The 18,693-nt window shown below is 37.7% G+C and overlaps 2 protein-coding genes across 3 annotated transcripts; both read left to right on the top strand.

The window, feature by feature from the left end:
- The first annotated feature begins 2,855 nt into the window (after positions 1 to 2,855).
- On the top strand, positions 2,856 to 6,162 carry gpr78b (G protein-coupled receptor 78b). The gene is made up of 3 exons (XM_058394134.1): positions 2,856 to 3,976; positions 4,067 to 4,180; positions 4,806 to 6,162. The coding sequence occupies exons 1-3, from the start codon at positions 3,309 to 3,311 to the stop codon at positions 5,041 to 5,043; spliced, it is 1,020 nt and encodes a 339-aa protein (XP_058250117.1). The 5' UTR covers positions 2,856 to 3,308; the 3' UTR covers positions 5,044 to 6,162.
- A 1,444-nt stretch (positions 6,163 to 7,606) lies between these two features.
- Positions 7,607 to 17,679, top strand: LOC131356818 (carboxypeptidase Z-like). 2 transcript variants are annotated; one of them, XM_058396029.1, is made up of 11 exons: positions 7,607 to 7,959; positions 8,290 to 8,316; positions 10,481 to 10,855; positions 12,992 to 13,207; positions 13,463 to 13,692; positions 14,262 to 14,423; positions 14,589 to 14,747; positions 14,916 to 15,051; positions 15,152 to 15,291; positions 16,086 to 16,185; positions 16,350 to 17,679. In XM_058396029.1, the coding sequence occupies exons 1-11, from the start codon at positions 7,845 to 7,847 to the stop codon at positions 16,691 to 16,693; spliced, it is 2,004 nt and encodes a 667-aa protein (XP_058252012.1). In that variant the 5' UTR covers positions 7,607 to 7,844; the 3' UTR covers positions 16,694 to 17,679. The 2 variants fall into 2 exon arrangements, with proteins under 2 accessions (XP_058252012.1, XP_058252013.1); XM_058396030.1 differs by lacking the exons at positions 7,607 to 7,959; positions 8,290 to 8,316 and having other exon boundaries at positions 10,715 to 10,855; positions 12,994 to 13,207.
- Positions 17,680 to 18,693: the final 1,014 nt, after the last annotated feature.

The raw sequence follows: 18,693 nt of genomic DNA, 5'->3' as shown, positions 1-18,693 counted from the left end.
TAACACGAGAAGTTCTGATACAGCAAGACTTATCTTAAGTAAATACATCTAGCATAGAGATCTTGCCTGAACTGAAACGATTGGGCTTGGCAAACGTTATAATAATCTGAAACTTAAGATCTTTGGTCACTCTATGAAGGTGACTCAACTTATGAATGCTCAACTTATACTTTAATTGTATTGTGGCTAGGTTTATGATCCGTTTTTTGTTAGAAAGATCCTAAAATGAATCTCACATTTCTAAATGGCAAAATATGATGCATATCGCTACAACCCTGTAGTGTCACTATAACTCCCAGTTCATTAAAAAATACAGCTTTTGCACATAACCACAATTAGCAACACAGCACTGTATTTGAGGAAGGAAAACATTACTGAAATGCAAATTAGGCCTATTTCCACTATATAATAGCCAATAAATTGTCCACCACAAGGTGCAGATGGATTTAGAGTTTTTTTCCTCATGTGCTGTGTGTATTCAGATTCCCTTTGCTTAATTTAACAGGAAACCATAGGTGGCTCTACAAAGTGTGAAAGATATCGCTTGTACCTCATAAGGGCTCTTCAAGATTGCAAAATGAATTCAGAAATAACACCTTCCACCCACAAGTCCATTAACCACAACTAAATGGGCAGGAAGTTGTGGACCATAGTGAAATAATCAAGGCATAATGCAGTGTTTTTAAGAGGCATCTCCCACGCATCTTGCAATGGGTTGGCACCATGTCCCATGTGTCCCCTGCCTTGTGCCATAAGTCCTCTAGCATCGTCTCCAGGCTCCCCATGACCCTGTGTAGTATAGGCGGTACATAAAATGGATGGAAGGATGGATCTCCCACACAGATACTCATGCAATATACATATAAACATTCTCATGTCTACTGCCAATTACAGAGCAGGGTGGTGAAGGAGGTCAAAAAGAACCTCTCAGAATTCAATGGTTAATGCTTGGGGTTATCAAAAGCACACACCATTTGCACACAAATGACCACTGCATATTAGGAAATCCCCTCTACCCAATGTGACACAAGGATGTGGATCATTGATACTCTGGTGCTGTGTGGGCTGTTTTGGCTTGTGGTCAGTAGGCTCTTGTGGAAAGTTATCTCGCTTCGTTTCTCTGCCAGAAAGAAAATCTGGTTGCCTCTGCCAGAAGGTTGTGTCTTAGCCACAGTTGGATTGTTCAACAACATAATGACTCCAGACATGCATCTAAATAAACACAGAAATGATCATGGTAAACAGATTTGTCATCTCAGTCTGTGGATAGGAAAACTATTACAGGATAAGGTTCAGTCATTAGGCTGAAAGTCTTCACCAAATATTTATTGTGGGGCTGCTGATAATGTTAAAATAAATGTTTAAAAATGTGCTGACTTCAATAAAACTTTACAATGCCCCTGAATATACAGTGCTGGAAAAAAAATAAGAGACCACTGCCCAATCTCCAGATTTGAACCCTATTGAAAACCTCTGGAATGTCATCAAGAGGAAGATGGATGGTCACAAACCATCAAGCAAAGCTGAGCTGTTTGCTTTTTTGCAAAAAGAGTGGTATAAAGTTCCCCAACAGCAATGTGAAAAACTGGTGGAGAGCATGGAGCCAAAATGCATGCAAATCAGGGTTATTCCACCAAATCCTGTTAATGTTATTTACAAATTAATGTTATTTAGCCAAAGCATTAACACAATTTGTTTCCAAATTATTTGCATTTTGTTTTATTTGAGTTATTAAAGCTCTGCAGATACTGCATGATCTTGGGTTGTCATTTCCTTTAAATATACACTCTAAATAACAATAGTTATATTCTGAATTTAGGAGAAATATTGTCAGCAGTTCACAAAAATGAAACAAAACTGTTCATCTCACCAATACATGCAGCTGTAAGAAAAAAACATAAGAAACTGATTATTTTGCAGTGGTCTCTTATTTTTCCAGAGCTGTAACTAAGAGTTAAATCACCTGTTGCATATAAATATTAATTTTCCTTATTTTCATGAAAGGTTTCGGCTATACTTGATGTGACAGCAAAGCCTCTGTTTATAGATATTTTCAATAAATGAAAATGGTGTAGTTGCATTCAGTTATGTACTGCTATATTAAAGATATAGCTCTGTTACATTTGACCTAACTAAATGAAACAAGTCATTCCCCACTCACTTTGAATGAGAATCTAGTGTGTAAAGTCTTTTCATCCTCAGGTTGTCGGATATTAGAGACAGGACACTGAGGTGAATAGGTTATACAGAAGAAGACTTCGCATTATCCTTTTGTATCACACTGGACCATTGGACAGCTGTAGCAGACTAGCAGCCATTGTCTAGCTGATTTTATATTTTTAGTTCCACAGTTGCCTATCGACTTACAGATGAAACTTTGACTTAAACTCTGAAACTGCTGTACAAAGTGTTACGATTGATAATTGAATACTAATTCTGTAACTATGGTGTGTCTTCTTTAATGTAGGACACAATAGCTAAAAATAAGTTCCTAGTTTTATTTTCATTACCGAACTGTGTATAGTATGTAATTTAAGCCTGAGTTTATGTTTATAAATTTAAATCAGTTAGGCTGGCTTTTCTGTTTTCTCTGATATTGGATTAGGACAGTTTTGTTTTAGATAAGGAAAAACTGCTGCTTTGTTGAATTCCATGGATAATTGGGATTCAATCATTTTTGCATTGTTATGCTTATAACAGGATTGATCTTATTGCACTTTATTGATAACCGCAGTTCTTAATAAATAAAATGTGAAACACATTTTGCACCATGCTATAAGTTTATCTGTCTAGTGTCGTCAGTTAATCTCCTTACTTTGTTGTAATTGTGATTACATTAAATAGTTGCAGGAGTACTAGGCCTGTTGCTCTGTGGCCTCCCACGGTGGGTTGATGTGTGCGCATGATCTGATCACAAGGCGCTCGTGAGCTTGACAGTCGCAGTGAGTTGGCACTGAGAGAGAGACAGAGAAAGGAGAAGAGTAGAGTCTTGGGAGGACGGACTTTATGCAGTACAAAACTATAACGAATCTGTTAGAACTCTGTCAGAAATGCATTGTTTAAGAGATTTACGCGCGACTTTTAGGAGCTTTGGGAATTAAAACGAGACATTCGCGCGCGCGCGCTCTTTGTGGTTCAGAACGCTGGACAGCGCACTCATCTTGCGCTTCATTACACTTTTTTGGAGTTGATGTATACACTTTTATAAGAAGATCAAGACGGACAAACTCATGAGGAATCATGGATGTAACGAAGTGTTTTCGATCACCGGGCTTGGGCGCACCTCAACGAGACTTCTGAAGTGAGACATGGACTTAGCGGAGATCCTGCTCGCACTTTTTATCGTCGTGGTCGCGACGGTCTCCTTGTTGTCCAACTTGCTGGTTTTGCTATGTTTCGCGCACAGCAGCGAGATACGCAGGCAGGTGCCGGGCATATTCACGACGAACTTGTCCTTTTGCAACCTGCTCATAACCGTACTGAACATGCCGTCCACGTTGGTCGGGATCGTAAAGGACCAGCAGCCTTTCGGGGACTGCCTGTGTCGCGCGGTCAGCTTCCTCGACACGTTTCTGACGGCCAACGCGATGCTAAGCATGGCGGCGCTCAGCATCGACCGCTGGATCGCCGTGGTCTTCCCGCTGAGCTACTCGAGCAAGATGCGGTGCAGGGACGCGCTGCTGATGGTGTGCTACGCGTGGCTCCACTCGCTCGCCTTCTCCGTGGTGGCGCTGCTGCGCTCCTGGCTCGACTACAGCCGCGCGTACGCGTCCTGCACCTTGCGCCTGAACGCCGAGAGCTCCCGCACAGACTTCGCCGCCTTCACCGTGGCCTTCCACGGCGCCAGCTTTATGCTCTCGCTGCTCGTGTTGTGCGTGACTTACTTAAAAGTGCTCAAAGTCGCACGCTTTCATTGCAAAAGGATCGACATCATAACCATGCAGACGCTCTTCTTGCTTGTTGATATACACCCAAGGTATTCATGTCGCTTTCTCATATACCTTCTGCACATTATGTTTGCCATTCTTGTCGGGAGATTTCTCATTACATTCTCTTTCTTTTGCAGCGTTAAACAGCGTTGTTTGGCCGAGCAAAAGAGGAGGAAACAGCGCGCAACGAAGAAAATCAGTATATTTATTGGATCATTTATTATTTGTTTCGCCCCATATGTCATAACCAGGTAGGTGCTATGCAAATGAAACATGTTGTGACATGTTCATGTTCGGTCATTCCTAATGTTTTAATGATGCAATGTCCATTCCTCAGAACAGAATCATGAAGAAATGCCTATAAATGTGTTTTACTGTTAAGAGTCTATTAAGATGCTTTTTAATTGCGTCATTTAATTGAGCCTTGTGGTGACGTAAACGCGCCCCATAAAAATCCGCGCTTCTAAGAATAGCCGGTGTGACAGAGGTGATAGGACAAGATCCTATCAATAGTTTCTGTTTCTCAGGGGATTTGCACTTGATGCCTTTAATAGTCTCAAAGCATCCTATAGAATTTTCTCCCCCTCTATTTCTTCCCTTTGTTTCTTTAATTCCTGCTGATTTTTCTTCTCATAAAGACAATTCTTCAAATCACATAAAAAAAATCAAAAACAATTGAAGGAGGTCTGATATTAGCCCTTAAAGCATAATATTTATCAACTACTTAAATTATGTATTAAACTTTTATTATTACACTGAAGAGGAATGTAAGTCTGGGCCTGGCAACTGGTTCTAAGAGTTTATTGGGGTAACGTTCTTCTTTCTTTCCCCTGACTGTGATTGAGTTGTTAATGGTTACTACTTTCTGCTTTCTAGGCTGACAGAGCTTCTTCCCTTTGTGGATATCAACCGATACTGGGGTATCATCAGCAAGTGCTTAACATACAGCAAGGCAGCTTCAGATCCCTTTGCATATTCTCTCTTGCGCCAACAGTACAAGAAAGTACTTGTAACAGTGGCCAATCGCCTATTGAAACGTGACTTACATCCTTCCTCTGGACACAACAGCTCACTGGACACAGAAAATGACTACTGTCTCCAAAGAATCAGCTAATGGCATTTTCCTAACACTGCAACAAGCAAAAATCCTAATGCTTAGATGTATAAGGGTGATAGACAAAAAGTGGGAAAGTGAGAAATAGAGGGAGAGAGAGAGAAAGAGAGAGAGAGAGTTCTAATGATTATCACTTAGATGTAGATGGAGATGGTAATTGTTTGATGCACACGTAGATTTATGGACCAGACAGCAGTGATAAATGTGGACAAAGGCGATATGTGACTAAGTGGCCATGTGCTGTTCACAATACGTGCACGTGCACGTGCACACACACACACACACACACACACACACACACACACACATACATACATACACATACACATACACATGCACACACACACACACACACACACATCAAAGACATCAGAAGACGATAATTGAACCTCAGCAGACATACAGACACTGCTGCTCCATCATCTGCAATGTGTGTGTTTTCTTTTCAAGTTTTTTTCCCCCAAGATTATTAAACATTATTCAGTGGAAGGTGTCATGTGATATGATCTATTCTGAACTATGTGCCATGCGCATGCATGCACAGTGTGTTAATGGCATTGCTGAACCTCTCATGATGGATAAAATGTGTTATCTTCATTATCATGTTTCTACTGATAGGCAGCCAGGTTATTTATATATTATGAAATGGCTCTTGTTCTTAATTTAGTGTGACTTTATTATTAATTCAATCATTTATAAACCCAGATCAGTCACTGGAAAATACTGCACTTTGCTCTTACAAATTATTATTTGTAACTCTTAGTTACCAAACAGCCAAAGTCGAATATCACACTATAGTACCTAGAACAGGTTGTAACTGAATGTATTAGATTCTTTTTACAGCAGCATATTGTGCACATTGTGTTTCTACAAGTAAACATAGTGTATATATGTTGCACAATATAAAGTAATTTATAATGTAAATTATGTTGTTTTATTTAGTAAGGCAGGTTTGTGGTATTGGGAGTTGTGAAATGAACTTATGAAATGATAATGAAGTGCTTTATACAGCCATATTTGTGTTGGTTTTGTTATACATGTACTGTTTTGTGAACATGGTGAAGAAAGGAAAATATAGATGAAGCTAAATTAAGCTGTGTAGTATTTTACGTTAATGCCTGCATCCAATAAACAATACGAAAATCACAGTCACAGTGGCCAACATCCCTTCAAAAGCAAAACATAAATCTGTGCCAGCTTGCTCCCATGGAGTCTATTCACCTATTACTATATAAAAATAAAAATAAGCACTGCTTTGTGCACACTTAGTAGTTAAAGCTCCACAATACTGCGGAGAAGCAAATGAATGGAGATGATGACTAATACGGAGACTCGCTCAGGTTAATGGTCAAAGCATGAAAGCCCGCTGATCTTTCATGCTAAATTCTATTTTCGTCCCAACCTAGAAAATACCTTTCTCAGTAAATGCAATGGAAAGAGAAGGGTATTAGAACTGACAGTTCTGGGGTTGGCATTTAACATTATAGTTTTCACATGAAGGGATTGGAAGGCATTTATCATATGCCTGAGGTTTTGACACATGCCAGATAGCACACAGCACATACCACACACAGCATGATCGTTTTGCCTGGTCCTGTTATTCCTGATGCGTTCTTGTTACATTGCCATGGATCTTCAGACTGTAAATAACCCTAGGAAACCATTCAGGATGGAAAATCATTTTGGTCCAAATAACCCTATGAAACACTTTAAAAATGGTTTCCAGGGAATTTTATTTTTAAATGCATACACATTTGAACTAGGAGTTCTGCTCTTTTAGATATCTCCTTGGCCTGACATATTAACAGGTAATAAGCTATGACCTTATATTAGCAACATACAAGCTACGCTCAAAACACTGTACATGTAAAACGCTTCAGTATACGATACAAATTCCAAATACATATCTGGTACTATTACACACTGTTGCCGCTAAAAGAGAAATATCTCTCAATGATTCTTGGACGGTTATTTAAGGATTCATTGAAGAGTTAATGAAGAAGGGTTTTCTTTGGAATAATTTCTGATAATGACACATTGTTGTCAGGTTGAGGATTTTTCGATGATTACTAAAGGGAACCTTTTTGCACAGACATGTAGATTTTTAATAAATCTTTAAACAGGTGCAGATGCTAAGCAGTGGTCACTTATTAGCAACGTTAGACTGGTTTCTTCTAACACAACGTACCCTTGACCTTTGCTGCCAGGTGTCTATTTGAGTTCAGTATTACACCTGTGAAAATATGATGAACTTCATTGTTCAAAAATGGGTAAAGTAGTATTTTTATTTATTTATTTATTTATTTATTTTTTGCTCCTAACTCCTTAGATCAATTTATAGTCATCAAAGAATTCAAACAGCTTTCTACTTCAAACTGCTTCATATAGTCTCACATTAGTCTTTCTTTATAGGGGTTCAGTGAGAGAGGATAATACTTTACACTTCAAAATAGAGCTTGCTTTAACTTTCCTATAAGATGCAACGACTCTTGTTTTCCTCTCATATTGCAAGCACCTTCATACAATAATGATCCCATAAACTCTCCTCATGTGACGAAGTCGTTCAGCTGTTTCATTTGGAAAAAGAAAGTATCCAGGCATGCCAGTGCCTCAGAAACTCAGCAAGACATCTCGGGGAAAGTGGACAGCAGCGACACGTTAGTGTTTTTCCTCTTGATTTATTCTCCTTGTGTAATCTGAGAGTGCTGTACAGTGCTGTGCTGAGTGGAGACATCCACAACGCTGAGTTTGGAAACAGTGCGAGCTTCGGATCCGACATAGTTTTACACTTTACCAACTTCATGGGAAGAAACCTATGCACCATGAGAAGTTTGTGGATGTTTCTCTTCGTCAACATTTTGGGAAGAGCTCTGTGGGGTTTCCCGCGGCGTTGTAGAGAAGGCAGATATTCCCAAGGTTAGTCAATTGATTTTAAAATGTAAGATTATGACATCATTTAATTTAATACGAGGCATTAGGTATACTATGTGTACAGTTATAAAGACTGAGTGCAGAAGTTGCAGTAGTTTGAGGTCAAACTGGATTTATAGGTCAGTCTACTGAGTGTGCATATAAACAGGGTGTTTGAGTGTGTTTATGAAGAATAAAGAATTGGCTTTTACACGCTATATAGTGCACCACATGTTACATATGGAGTCATTTAAAAATCAGGCAACAGTTCTACGCCATCTAGCGTAAAATAGTCTGAAAGTCTGATTTTCTAAACAAATATTTTCTCTCACACAGGACGGTGCAGACCTCCTGAGGAACAACGTGAGTTGTGTGTTTGTGTATGTGGGTGTGTGTTCCTTACGAAATATTCACATACATTTTACACATTAATTATACACCGATCAGGCATAACATTATGACCATCTGCCTAATATTGGTGTTGGTCCTCCTTTTGCTGCCAAAGCATCCCTGACCCGTCATGCACTGTGTATTCTGACACCTTTCTATCAGAACCAGCATTAACTTCTTCAGTAATTTGAGCAACAGTAGCTCGTCTGTTGGATCGGACCACACGGGCCAGCCTTTGTTCCCCATGTGCAATAAAAGAGCCTTGGCTGTCCATGATCCTGTCGCCGGTTCACCACTGTTCCTTCCTTGGAACACCCCACAAGAGCTGCAGTTTTGGAGATGTTCTGATCCAGTCGTCTAGCCATCACAATTTGGCCCTTGTCAAACTCGCTCAAATCCTTACGCTTGTCCATTTTTCCTGCTTCTAACACATCAACTTTGAGAACAAAATGTTCACTTGCTGCCTAATATATCCCACCCACTAACAGGTGCCATGATGAGGAGATAATCAGTGTTATTAACTTCACCTCTCACTGCTCATAATGTTATGCCTGATCGTGTAGGTGATGGCATATGTGAATACACATGATTTGAAGAGTATTTGAAGGCCCAAAATTGAACACATGTGACTAATGAATATGGTCACGTGAAAAATGTGAGATAAATATATATATATATATATATAAATTATATGTGAAAACATAATGTCTAGATGTGTGAGGAATTGTCCAGTTCAACACTTAATTGTCAAACATTTCTGAATCGTGTGATTTATTCACATGTAACAGGTGTACACTATAGTATTAATAGAGGTGATTAATAGAGGTGATTAATAGAGGTGATTAAATTTATGATGCCACTTTATTAGAAACACCTGAACAGGTCAAGAGCTTGAATCAGAATAAAAAAAGTGTGATCTCTATAGCAAGGATGTTGGTGCCAGATGGGCTGATTTGAGTATTTCAGAAGCAGCTGATCTCCTGGGATTTTCATACACAACAGTCTGTAGAGATTAAACAGAAAGGTGTGAAAAGCAAAAAACATAGAGTGAGTTCTATGTGATCAGAGGAAAATGTGCAGATTGGTTCAAACTGCCAGGAATATGGTCTTCTGCTGTTGTTATCAACTCAAAATGTCAAATCAAATTCTAATTTTATATTGTGTATATATATTTATACTGTGTATTTTAACATACACAGTCAAACACTTATTACAACTGTCTGTGTATAACAAAAGACTAAAAAATAGTCAAAATGGAATATAAATGTAAAATAAAAAATAAAATTGTATAGAGGAATTAAAAGGTCCTGTGAATGATTGCACCACACAGCAACTCACCATTAGACATCTGAGCCACCAGTGCCTTCAATGTTATACTGTGCATTCTGAGATGCTTGTCTTCTCACCACAATTGTAACAAGGGCTTACATGAATTAATATATCCTTCCTGGCAAGTCAAACCATTCCATTTCAGCCTACAGACTCTCCACTCACAGGATGTTTTTGCACCATTCTGTTTAAACTCTATGTGTGAAATTCACAGTCATAGAGATCACACTTTTTTCTGCAGCTGTACAGGTGTTACTATTAAAGTGGACAGTGAGTCTATATTACACACGACAAGCATAAATGAAGCCTGTGTTTACCATATAGATGTTACCATTAACATCTGTAAGAAAGCCTGTTTTGTGAATGTGCTGACCTCACCAAACAAAGTGTCAGGGTGACAAGAAATGAGAAACATCTGTTTTTGAAAAACATTTATTGTTTTAAATTGATTTTTTTTTCCTGAAGACAAAATGGAAGCGTGGTTGTCCAAGAAATTTTGATACTGATATATACAACTAAGCATCAGGGCCATAATAAGACTTGGAATGGATAATCAGTGCTTAGACAGAGAAATGGGAACCAGTCATGCTAGAACACACATACTGCTTTTTTTATCGCACAGTGTAGCAACCATATTATAGATATCCCAGGAAAATCCATTTTTACTGCTTATGGGTCTATGATGTAGGCAATACACCAGAACGGGTATTATAATATATTTGCACACAAATTACTACCTATACTGAAAAGTACTTGAATTTTAGTTACTGCTAGTGTTATATTGTGTGTTTTTCTTTTACCTGTCTAGCCAAATGTACAGAAATCATGTTGACGTACTGTAAAGACATGCCCTACTCCACCACCATGTACCCTAACCTCCTGGATCAAAAAAGTCGCACTGAGGCTGAGCAGAGTGTGGAGTATATGCTTCTAAATGTAGTTCATTCAGTGTTAAATGGGGAGTGCAATCCAGATATACGCATGCTGGGCTGCTCCATCATAGCGCCACGCTGTGAGAACAGCAAGATCCTGAAGCCCTGTCGTAGCACCTGTGAGAGTGTGCACAAGGCCTGTGACCACCTGTTTGAGCGAATTGGAATGGCCTGGCCTTACTACCTGGACTGTGACCGCTTTTTTGTTAGTGAAGAGGAGGGCTGCTATGACCCACTGGAAGGCCTGAGAGGTAATGTTTAATATGAGTGTTTCAGAATTTTGTATGATCTTTCCTTATCCTTCTTTTTCATTTGAGCGCACAAAAAAAAAGAAAATCTTACAATAACCTGATTGAATAAATGTGCACACCCCTTAACAATTTTATTCTGCTATTCTCTACAAAGGTGCTCCAGAGCTATCAAATTGAAAGGGGCCTCCTGTGCATTGTTCTGCTCAAGTCATTCCACATGTATTAAATAGGATTTAGATCTGTTCACTTCTCTGACTGGGAAGCAATCCAAAAATTTCATACATCATTTGACCTGGATGTGTGTTTTGAGTTGTTATTATGCTAGATGGTAAAAAATTCCATGTGTCTAGCAAAGGCTTGCCGGTTTAGTACCAAAATTGATTGGTATTTAGAGCTATTCATGATTTACTTTATCTTGACTAGAGCCCCAGTTCTAGCTGAAGAAAAGCAGCTCCATAGTATGATGCTGCCACCACCATGCTTCAGCATAGGCAGGGTGTATACCAAATATATCTTTAAGAATTATACCTTAGAACAATCTACTTCTCATTGGACCGCAACACATTTTGCCATATACTATTGGCAAAATCTGTGTGGGCTTGGATTTTTTTTTTTTTGTGAGAATGCGCTTCTGTCTAGCTGCTCTACCCCTAAATGTGTAGAATATGAGAGATTTGTTGTCACATGCAGAGAGTGACCAGTACTTGCCAGATATTCTTGCAGCTCTTTTTAATGTTGCTGTGGGTTTTTTTTGTCTTGTCCTTTCATTCATTTTAGAGAGACATCCTGTTCTTGGTAACATCTCTGTGCCCCATTTTTCACTTGTTGATGGCCTTCATGGTTTTCAATTGTACTTGCTTTGGTAAATGCTTTGGTATTTCTTTTGCATCCTTTTCCTGATTGATACCTTTTGATGATGAGATTTTGTACATGCTTTGTGAGTACTCTGTGGACCACTGCAAACAGAAAATCCTACAGAAACAGCTCATCTTTATTTGTGGCTAATCAGAATCATTTCGTTGAAGACAGATGTATCATAGTTCATTTTGAAGGTTCGAACATGTATGTGATTGGTCACATACTGTCACATGACACATTTTAAAGAGTGTACACACTTATGCAAGCAGGTTATTGTCAGCATTTTTTATTGTTCTTTTTCCCTAAAGCATTTTGGAGTTTTTCACTCGATTTTGTTCCCAATCATAGAAGGTTTCAAGTAGAACCACTTTAGGATGTGAAGAGCACTTAACTATCCAAAGTACCCTTGAGGAACCTTTTTTTTAGACTGTGTAGTCAGCTGATTTCCTGATTGAGCGCCACCATTTCAAACCGATTGTGAGAGGTGCAGCTCATAGCAGTCAGAATGCTTTGAGATTGGGATTTGCTAAAGATTAAAGTCAAAGGTGACTTTTTTTTGTATTAATTAAGATAACGTGTCTCTTCAAGTCCTTTCACTACTCATATCCCCAACTCTGCTGCTTTGTATTATGTTCTATTTTAAGTCTCAGAATTGCTCAGCATTGTGCAGCATCTACTTTTAGACTGTCTAAGCATGCAAAAATACTAACAGATGTTTAGAGCAATCTCTCAGCTACCTAGTTAATCCCAGGTTGAAAATCTTTAATATTTAATGAAAGGTATACTTTCAAAGGAACATCATTTCTCTGCGATTGTCTTGCTTGTCTAAACTTGCAACTCAGCTTGTGGTATCGGCCATGGCCATTAGGAATAATATTTTCCTTATTATGCTTGAGTAAACAAAAGGGTAAAAAAAATGATACCTTAAAATACCTTTATATATACTTTAAGGCCAGAATTTTGATGTGGACCCCTGAGCCATCCATCCATGTGGTTCCTCCCAAACTGTTGCCACCAATTGACCAGAAGTCTCTTTGTGTGATTTTTCATCACTGAAAGTAAGGGATCCAAATCTATTGTAACACGATATGCACAAATCTGAGTGAAAAATCTCCAACCTTGATTCAACTATCAAATAAGAACAGACACATTCGCTGAGCTTTCTCTTCTTTTAAGATGTCATGTATGTGTGCTTGTACAATTCTAATTTTAAAAAACTTGTATGTCATGTATGTGTTCTTATACAATTCTAATTTTAAAAAACTCTTTTATTTGAAGAGAATGTGGACCCTGAAATGGATAGCATTCCAATAGAGGAGTCCTCATCAGTAATCCCATTCACGTATCACTCCAACACACAGATGTTCAACATCCTCAGTAAGACTGCAGAAGATTGCTCTCACATTTCAAGGACATACAGCATTGGAAAGAGTTTTGAAAAGAAAGACCTGCTGGTAATTGAGTTTTCAAGCAACCCTGGAGAGCATGAGCTATGTAAGTGATTCAAAAGCAATAGCAGTAAGATGATTCAGTAAATGCACCGGAGCAGAAATGAAATCTAACATCTTGTTCTGTTGAGCACAACCCTTAAGCTGCATTTAACTTTTTCAGGGGTACTTTAAAAAGCCTCTAAACACAACACTGTTAACACAAGACACAACAGCTTTTGTTTATAACACATACCAAATCTAATATTGGATGATATTGGCCTTTAAGCTAGTTGTTTTCTGTGTCCTCTTGTTTGGTAAGTGGAGCCAGAGGTCAAGTACATTGGAAACATGCATGGAGATGAGGTGCTGGGCCGAGAGCTGCTAATTCACTTGGCTAAGTACCTGTGCTCGGAATATCTGTTGGGAAACACACGGATCCAGACTCTCATCAACACCACACGCATCCACATTTTGCCTTCCATGAATCCTGATGGTTATGAGTTAGCTCTTTCTGAAGTGCTCAGAGATTCAGACTCAGAGTACGATGAGGTGAGAGGCTATCAACTCTCATGTTCCATAGATTCCAAGTAATGTGTTTACTATTGGCTAACAAATGTTCTCATTTCCTTCTTTCTATCCAGGTAGAGGAAGGAAATGTTTGTATTTTATTGCATTAACCTTTTCTCAGTCATGCCCTCTGAAGGTGTCTAGGATTTCAGTTGTCCTACTTGTCCTACAGTTCTGCAAAGTTTTTATCCATGTGATCTATTAGACAAATGTCTTTAACTGTACTGATGTAACATTAGTCCTAATGTCTGTAGCTTCAGAAGATAGTTTTACGGACATGTCTTTGTCCCGACAGAGGCAATACACAATGTTGTTTTGTTACACAAGAAATACATCTTATTAATAAAAGAGAATTTTGAGAGTTTATGATGCCTTTGAGGTAAACCACTGAACTATGCATGGATTTCACACAATGGTTTACAAGAATTTGTAACCAGGCACATGTGGTTTTAATCATCACTACTCCAAAAACAATATTACTAAATACTTTACAAGAAACTTTAAAACCATGGTCCAGATCAAATCCATTTATTGTCATATTAAATTTACAGGATGCCATATACACAGGGCAGACAGCTGGCCGTAACAATGCCCAGAATATAGACCTCAATAGGAATTTCCCAGACTTGACTTCTTATGTCTACAACCAGCATAAAATCAAGCACTTTCGCAATGACCATATTCCCATCCCAGACTCATACTGGTTTGGTAAGGTAGGAGTTCTCAATCCATATGTACAGAAGCACCAAAAAATACATTTTATTAATATTATATTTAATATAATTGATCACCAGTAAAAAAACTATATTTGTAATGATTTTATATATTTAAATAGACACAGCAGAGTATAATATGTGTTTGTCTTTGTCTACATAAAGGTTGCTCCAGAGACATATGCTGTTATGAAATGGATACGGTCCATTCCATTTGTTCTGTCTGCTAGCTTTCATGGAGGGGACCTGGTGGTGTCTTACCCTTATGACCTCTCAAAGCATCCTCTCCAAAAGAACGCATTCTCTCCCACTCCAGACGAGCAGGTGACTCTTGGCAGCTAATTGGCAAATTTCATCACTGTACTGTTGTAACACTGCCATGAATAAGTACTGGTTGCAAACTCCAGCAAGCCAAGTGATGCAACAAAAACAATACAAAACTTAATACAAAATACAGTTGCAGTAGTGTTACACAAGATATTTGAATTGCAGGTCTTCAGTCAGTTGGCCAAGATGTACGCAAATGCCCATGCTACAATGTCTAGCCCAGACACTGACAGGTGTGGTGGCAACTTTGCTGATAAAGAGGGGATTGTGAATGGGGCTCGGTGGTACAGCATACAAGGAGGTAAGCATGATAAAAATACATTATAGGCTATTAATTTAATGAATGTCGCCATGAGCAGGTTAATATAAAATTAATTCCCACCTTTTCATTTTTATGGCAGGGATGGGAGACTTTAATTACCTCCACACAAACTGCTTTGAGATAACAGTAGCGCTGGGCTGTGACAAATTCCCAGCAGAGGACGACCTATATACAGGCTGGAAAGAAAATAAAGAGGCTCTATTAACTTTTTTGGAGTCGGTAAGACAATCATTGCATAAATTTAAAAAATAGTATGCAATAGAAATGCACAATATATAGCTTAGCTTAAAAAAGACTTAATATAAATGATTAAATCTATAATAATCATATGACCTATAGATTAGTTACTTCATTTCAATCTTCTCTTGACATTTTTCTGACCCAGAAAGAGCAGCGTTGCCCATCTTTTCAACTTTTCTCAACAAGTCCACTAATTTCAGTACACTTTTTCTCCTCATGTATAAGAACCCAGAAGTACACAGAATTCCTTCTGTACATACAGTACATCAGTGCTAAGGTTTCAAGTAGGAAAACAAACGTGACACATTTGTGGCACAGCTTTTCAGAGCAAGTTAGTTACTGAGGAGCAGATAGTGGGAAGATAAATGATATAATCTAATTAAGCTGTAGGAAAAAGTCACCGGTTGTCCTTACCCCCATTTATTAACGAAACATACCAGACTCTTGAGGAAATATTAGACAATATAGATTAATGACTATCCAGATTGTTAGGGTATTTGTAGACAACTGTCTAAATATAAATATATAACACTGTCTGACTAAATATTTATAACACTTTACTGACCCTCAGTCTTGTTTCTGTTATATTTCAACAGTAACTGCTTATAATTTTTTCAACAACTGTGTATATGTAGTGTCATTGGATTGGTAAAGGCACATGCAGTCTATTAATGCTGTTGTTTATTAGCACTAACTCCAGATAATGACTGAGTTTAATGGCATCTTTAGACTCCAGCCACTTGATATTGAATGCTGTCAATGCAAACATATAGGTGCATATGGGAATTAAAGGAATTGTCAAAGATGAAGATGGCAATGGCATTAAAGGAGCTGTGGTGTCAGTCAGAGGGATCAGGCATTCCATCACCACAGGTAATAATGTAGGAATGCTCAAATACATTTAACTTAAAGTTTGTGCTATGTATTTGCATAATGACCTGCATGCCATTTCTATTCAACTTATTTCCTCTCCAAAAATGATGCACACAATTAGTATTACCTTTTGTCTAAATGTGCATCTCTCCTGTCTTTATCAGCTGAAAACGGTGATTATTGGAGACTGCTGACACCAGGCATCCACATTGTCAGTGCCTCAGCATCAGGTTATAGCAGAGCCATAAAGAAGGTGCACCTTCCTTCTCACATGCAGGCTGCTGGTCGTGTGGACTTTGTGCTTAAGAAGGTTCCAGTGGATCCAGAAATGGATAAAATAAACACCATTCATATGAGCAACTACGATCATTTTGACCCTTATAACATTCTGTTACAATATAATACGATGGTTAGGCTAAGGAAGAAGGAGAGGCAACAGAAACCATGGTGGTGGTCCTATTTCACACAGTTGAATAACCAAAACCCCTCCTGGCTCCTAAGGAATTAGCTCCATCTAGTGCTTTGGCAGTATCTTCACAGCCTGTACTTCCTGGGTCTATTTTATGAGAATTATTGATTAGTCCATTGTAGACATATAAAGACATATAAAAACACCTCTACTGAGATTTCACTGCACGGTTTACAAACTTATATCAAACAAATATCCATTATATATATGTATATACATATATATATATATATATATATATATATATATATGTGTGTGTGTGTGTGTGTATGTGTGTGTGTTTGTGTGTGTGTTTGTGTGTATGTGTATCAAGAAAAAATCATTTTGAATATATATACTTACCAATATTGCTGTTGCAGTATTTTAACATCTTATATATTAGAAAACCCAAAATATCTTCTATAAAAAGGTGTGGGAAAAGTATTGAGATATTAAACTTAATATTATAAAAAGACAGTATTTGTGATATGTCAAAATTGTGCTCAAGTGAAAGGTATGTATTTGCTCCTTTGCAGTATTAAAAAGTAAAATAAAATGTTTTAACTAATAAAATTAAGTGACTTTATTAAATCATATAAACTGTTTAGAAGATGAATAAAACATTATACAGTCTCTGTATGTTTGCTGGTTATATGCTTGGCTAATGTTATACAGTTTCTAATGAATTAATCTGAAATAAAATATCTTAACTACAGCCCTGGAAAAAAATAAAGAGACCACTGCCCAATCTCCAGATTTGAACCCTATTGAAAACCTCTGGAATGTCATCAAGAGGAAGATGGATGGTCACAAACCATCAAGCAAAGCTGAGCTGTTTGCTTTTTTGCTAAAAGAGTGGTATAAAGTTCCTCAACAGCAATGTGAAAAACTGGTGGAGAGCATGGAGCCAAAACATGCAAATCAGGGTTATTCCACCAAATACTGATTTCTTAATGTTATTTACCCAAAGCATTAACACAATTTGTTTACAAATTATTTGCATTTTGTTTTATTTGAGTTATTAAAGCTCTGCAAATACTGCATGATCTTGGGTTATGTTGATGTGTTGTCATTTCCTTTAAATATACACTCTAAATAACAATAGTTATATTTTGAATTTAGGAGAAATATTGTTCACAAAAAATGAAACAAAACTGTTCATCTCACCAATACATGCACCTGTAAGAAAATAACATAAGAAACTGATTATTTTGCAATGGTCTCTTATTTTTTCCAGAGCTGTATATAGTAAATAACTAATATTTGCTAAAAGCTAGAATTTCACTTGCTGGAATCCATGCTCATTGAACCTGGTAGAAGGAAACACTCTAATTTAGTTAAACATGTTAACAAATTATATTTTATATGAGGCTTTGCTCACATATTTCAAGCATATTGGCAGATTACTTACTGATGTAAGGCCAGAGCTTTGTACAGCATGTAAAAATAATTAAGCATGCTAATACAGTTTTAGACATGCTATACTACACTACAGCTGTCAGTGATCTTAAGACACTGGGAGAAGCAAAAGATGATTAACCAGTGAACCATTGGGTATTACTGAACAGCAGTACCTGGAAAACAAAAATAGCAGTTTGAAAAAAACAAATAATCCTGGTGCTTCCATATGCTATATGGAAAACAAATAATCCTGGTGTTTTATGAAAGTGTAATGAATAGCTGATTCACACTTCACGCTTCATTACACTTTCATAAAACACCAGGATTATTTGTTTTCCATATAGCATATGCTCACCATCATCAGGTCTGTCAGTACAGAAAGATTCATGATCCATGCTATGCTATAGGTAGTTCACTAGAATTTCAGCTTAGTATTGGTATTCGCATAGTATTATTCATCCTTTTAAATTCTGTAGGTTTTATATATGTCTATATAAATTGTGCATTTTATAAATTAGCTGTCTAACACCTCGGTTAAATAAATATTAAATGCATGTATTGTATTCCTGGAGGATGAATTGTGTAATATCAGTGATCCAACAGGGGGCGGTGTTGTTCCTTTGAGTCAATTTCGTCAACAGATTTTATAAACCTTTACA

This window comes from Hemibagrus wyckioides, linkage group LG07 (genome assembly GCF_019097595.1).
Source record: "Hemibagrus wyckioides isolate EC202008001 linkage group LG07, SWU_Hwy_1.0, whole genome shotgun sequence".
Classification (NCBI taxonomy): Eukaryota; Metazoa; Chordata; class Actinopteri; order Siluriformes; family Bagridae; genus Hemibagrus; species Hemibagrus wyckioides.
The sequence above is the reverse complement of the archived record's forward strand: the minus strand, read 5'-3'. Positions and strand labels throughout refer to the sequence as shown.

Bases quoted from the DNA above. Each gene is read 5' to 3' on its own strand.
- gpr78b (XM_058394134.1), top strand. From the start codon at position 3,309: ATGGACTTAGCGGAGATCCTGCTCGCACTTTTTATCGTCGTGGTCGCG. The intron at 3,977-4,066 runs GTATTCATGTCG...TTTCTTTTGCAG, and splicing joins CTTGTTGATATACACCCAAG to CGTTAAACAGCGTTGTTTGG. The intron at 4,181-4,805 runs GTAGGTGCTATG...TCTGCTTTCTAG, and splicing joins GCCCCATATGTCATAACCAG to GCTGACAGAGCTTCTTCCCT.
- LOC131356818 (XM_058396029.1), top strand. From the start codon at position 7,845: ATGGGAAGAAACCTATGCACCATGAGAAGTTTGTGGATGTTTCTCTTC. The intron at 13,208-13,462 runs GTAAGTGATTCA...TTGTTTGGTAAG, and splicing joins CCCTGGAGAGCATGAGCTAT to TGGAGCCAGAGGTCAAGTAC. The intron at 15,052-15,151 runs GTAAGCATGATA...TTTTTATGGCAG, and splicing joins GTGGTACAGCATACAAGGAG to GGATGGGAGACTTTAATTAC.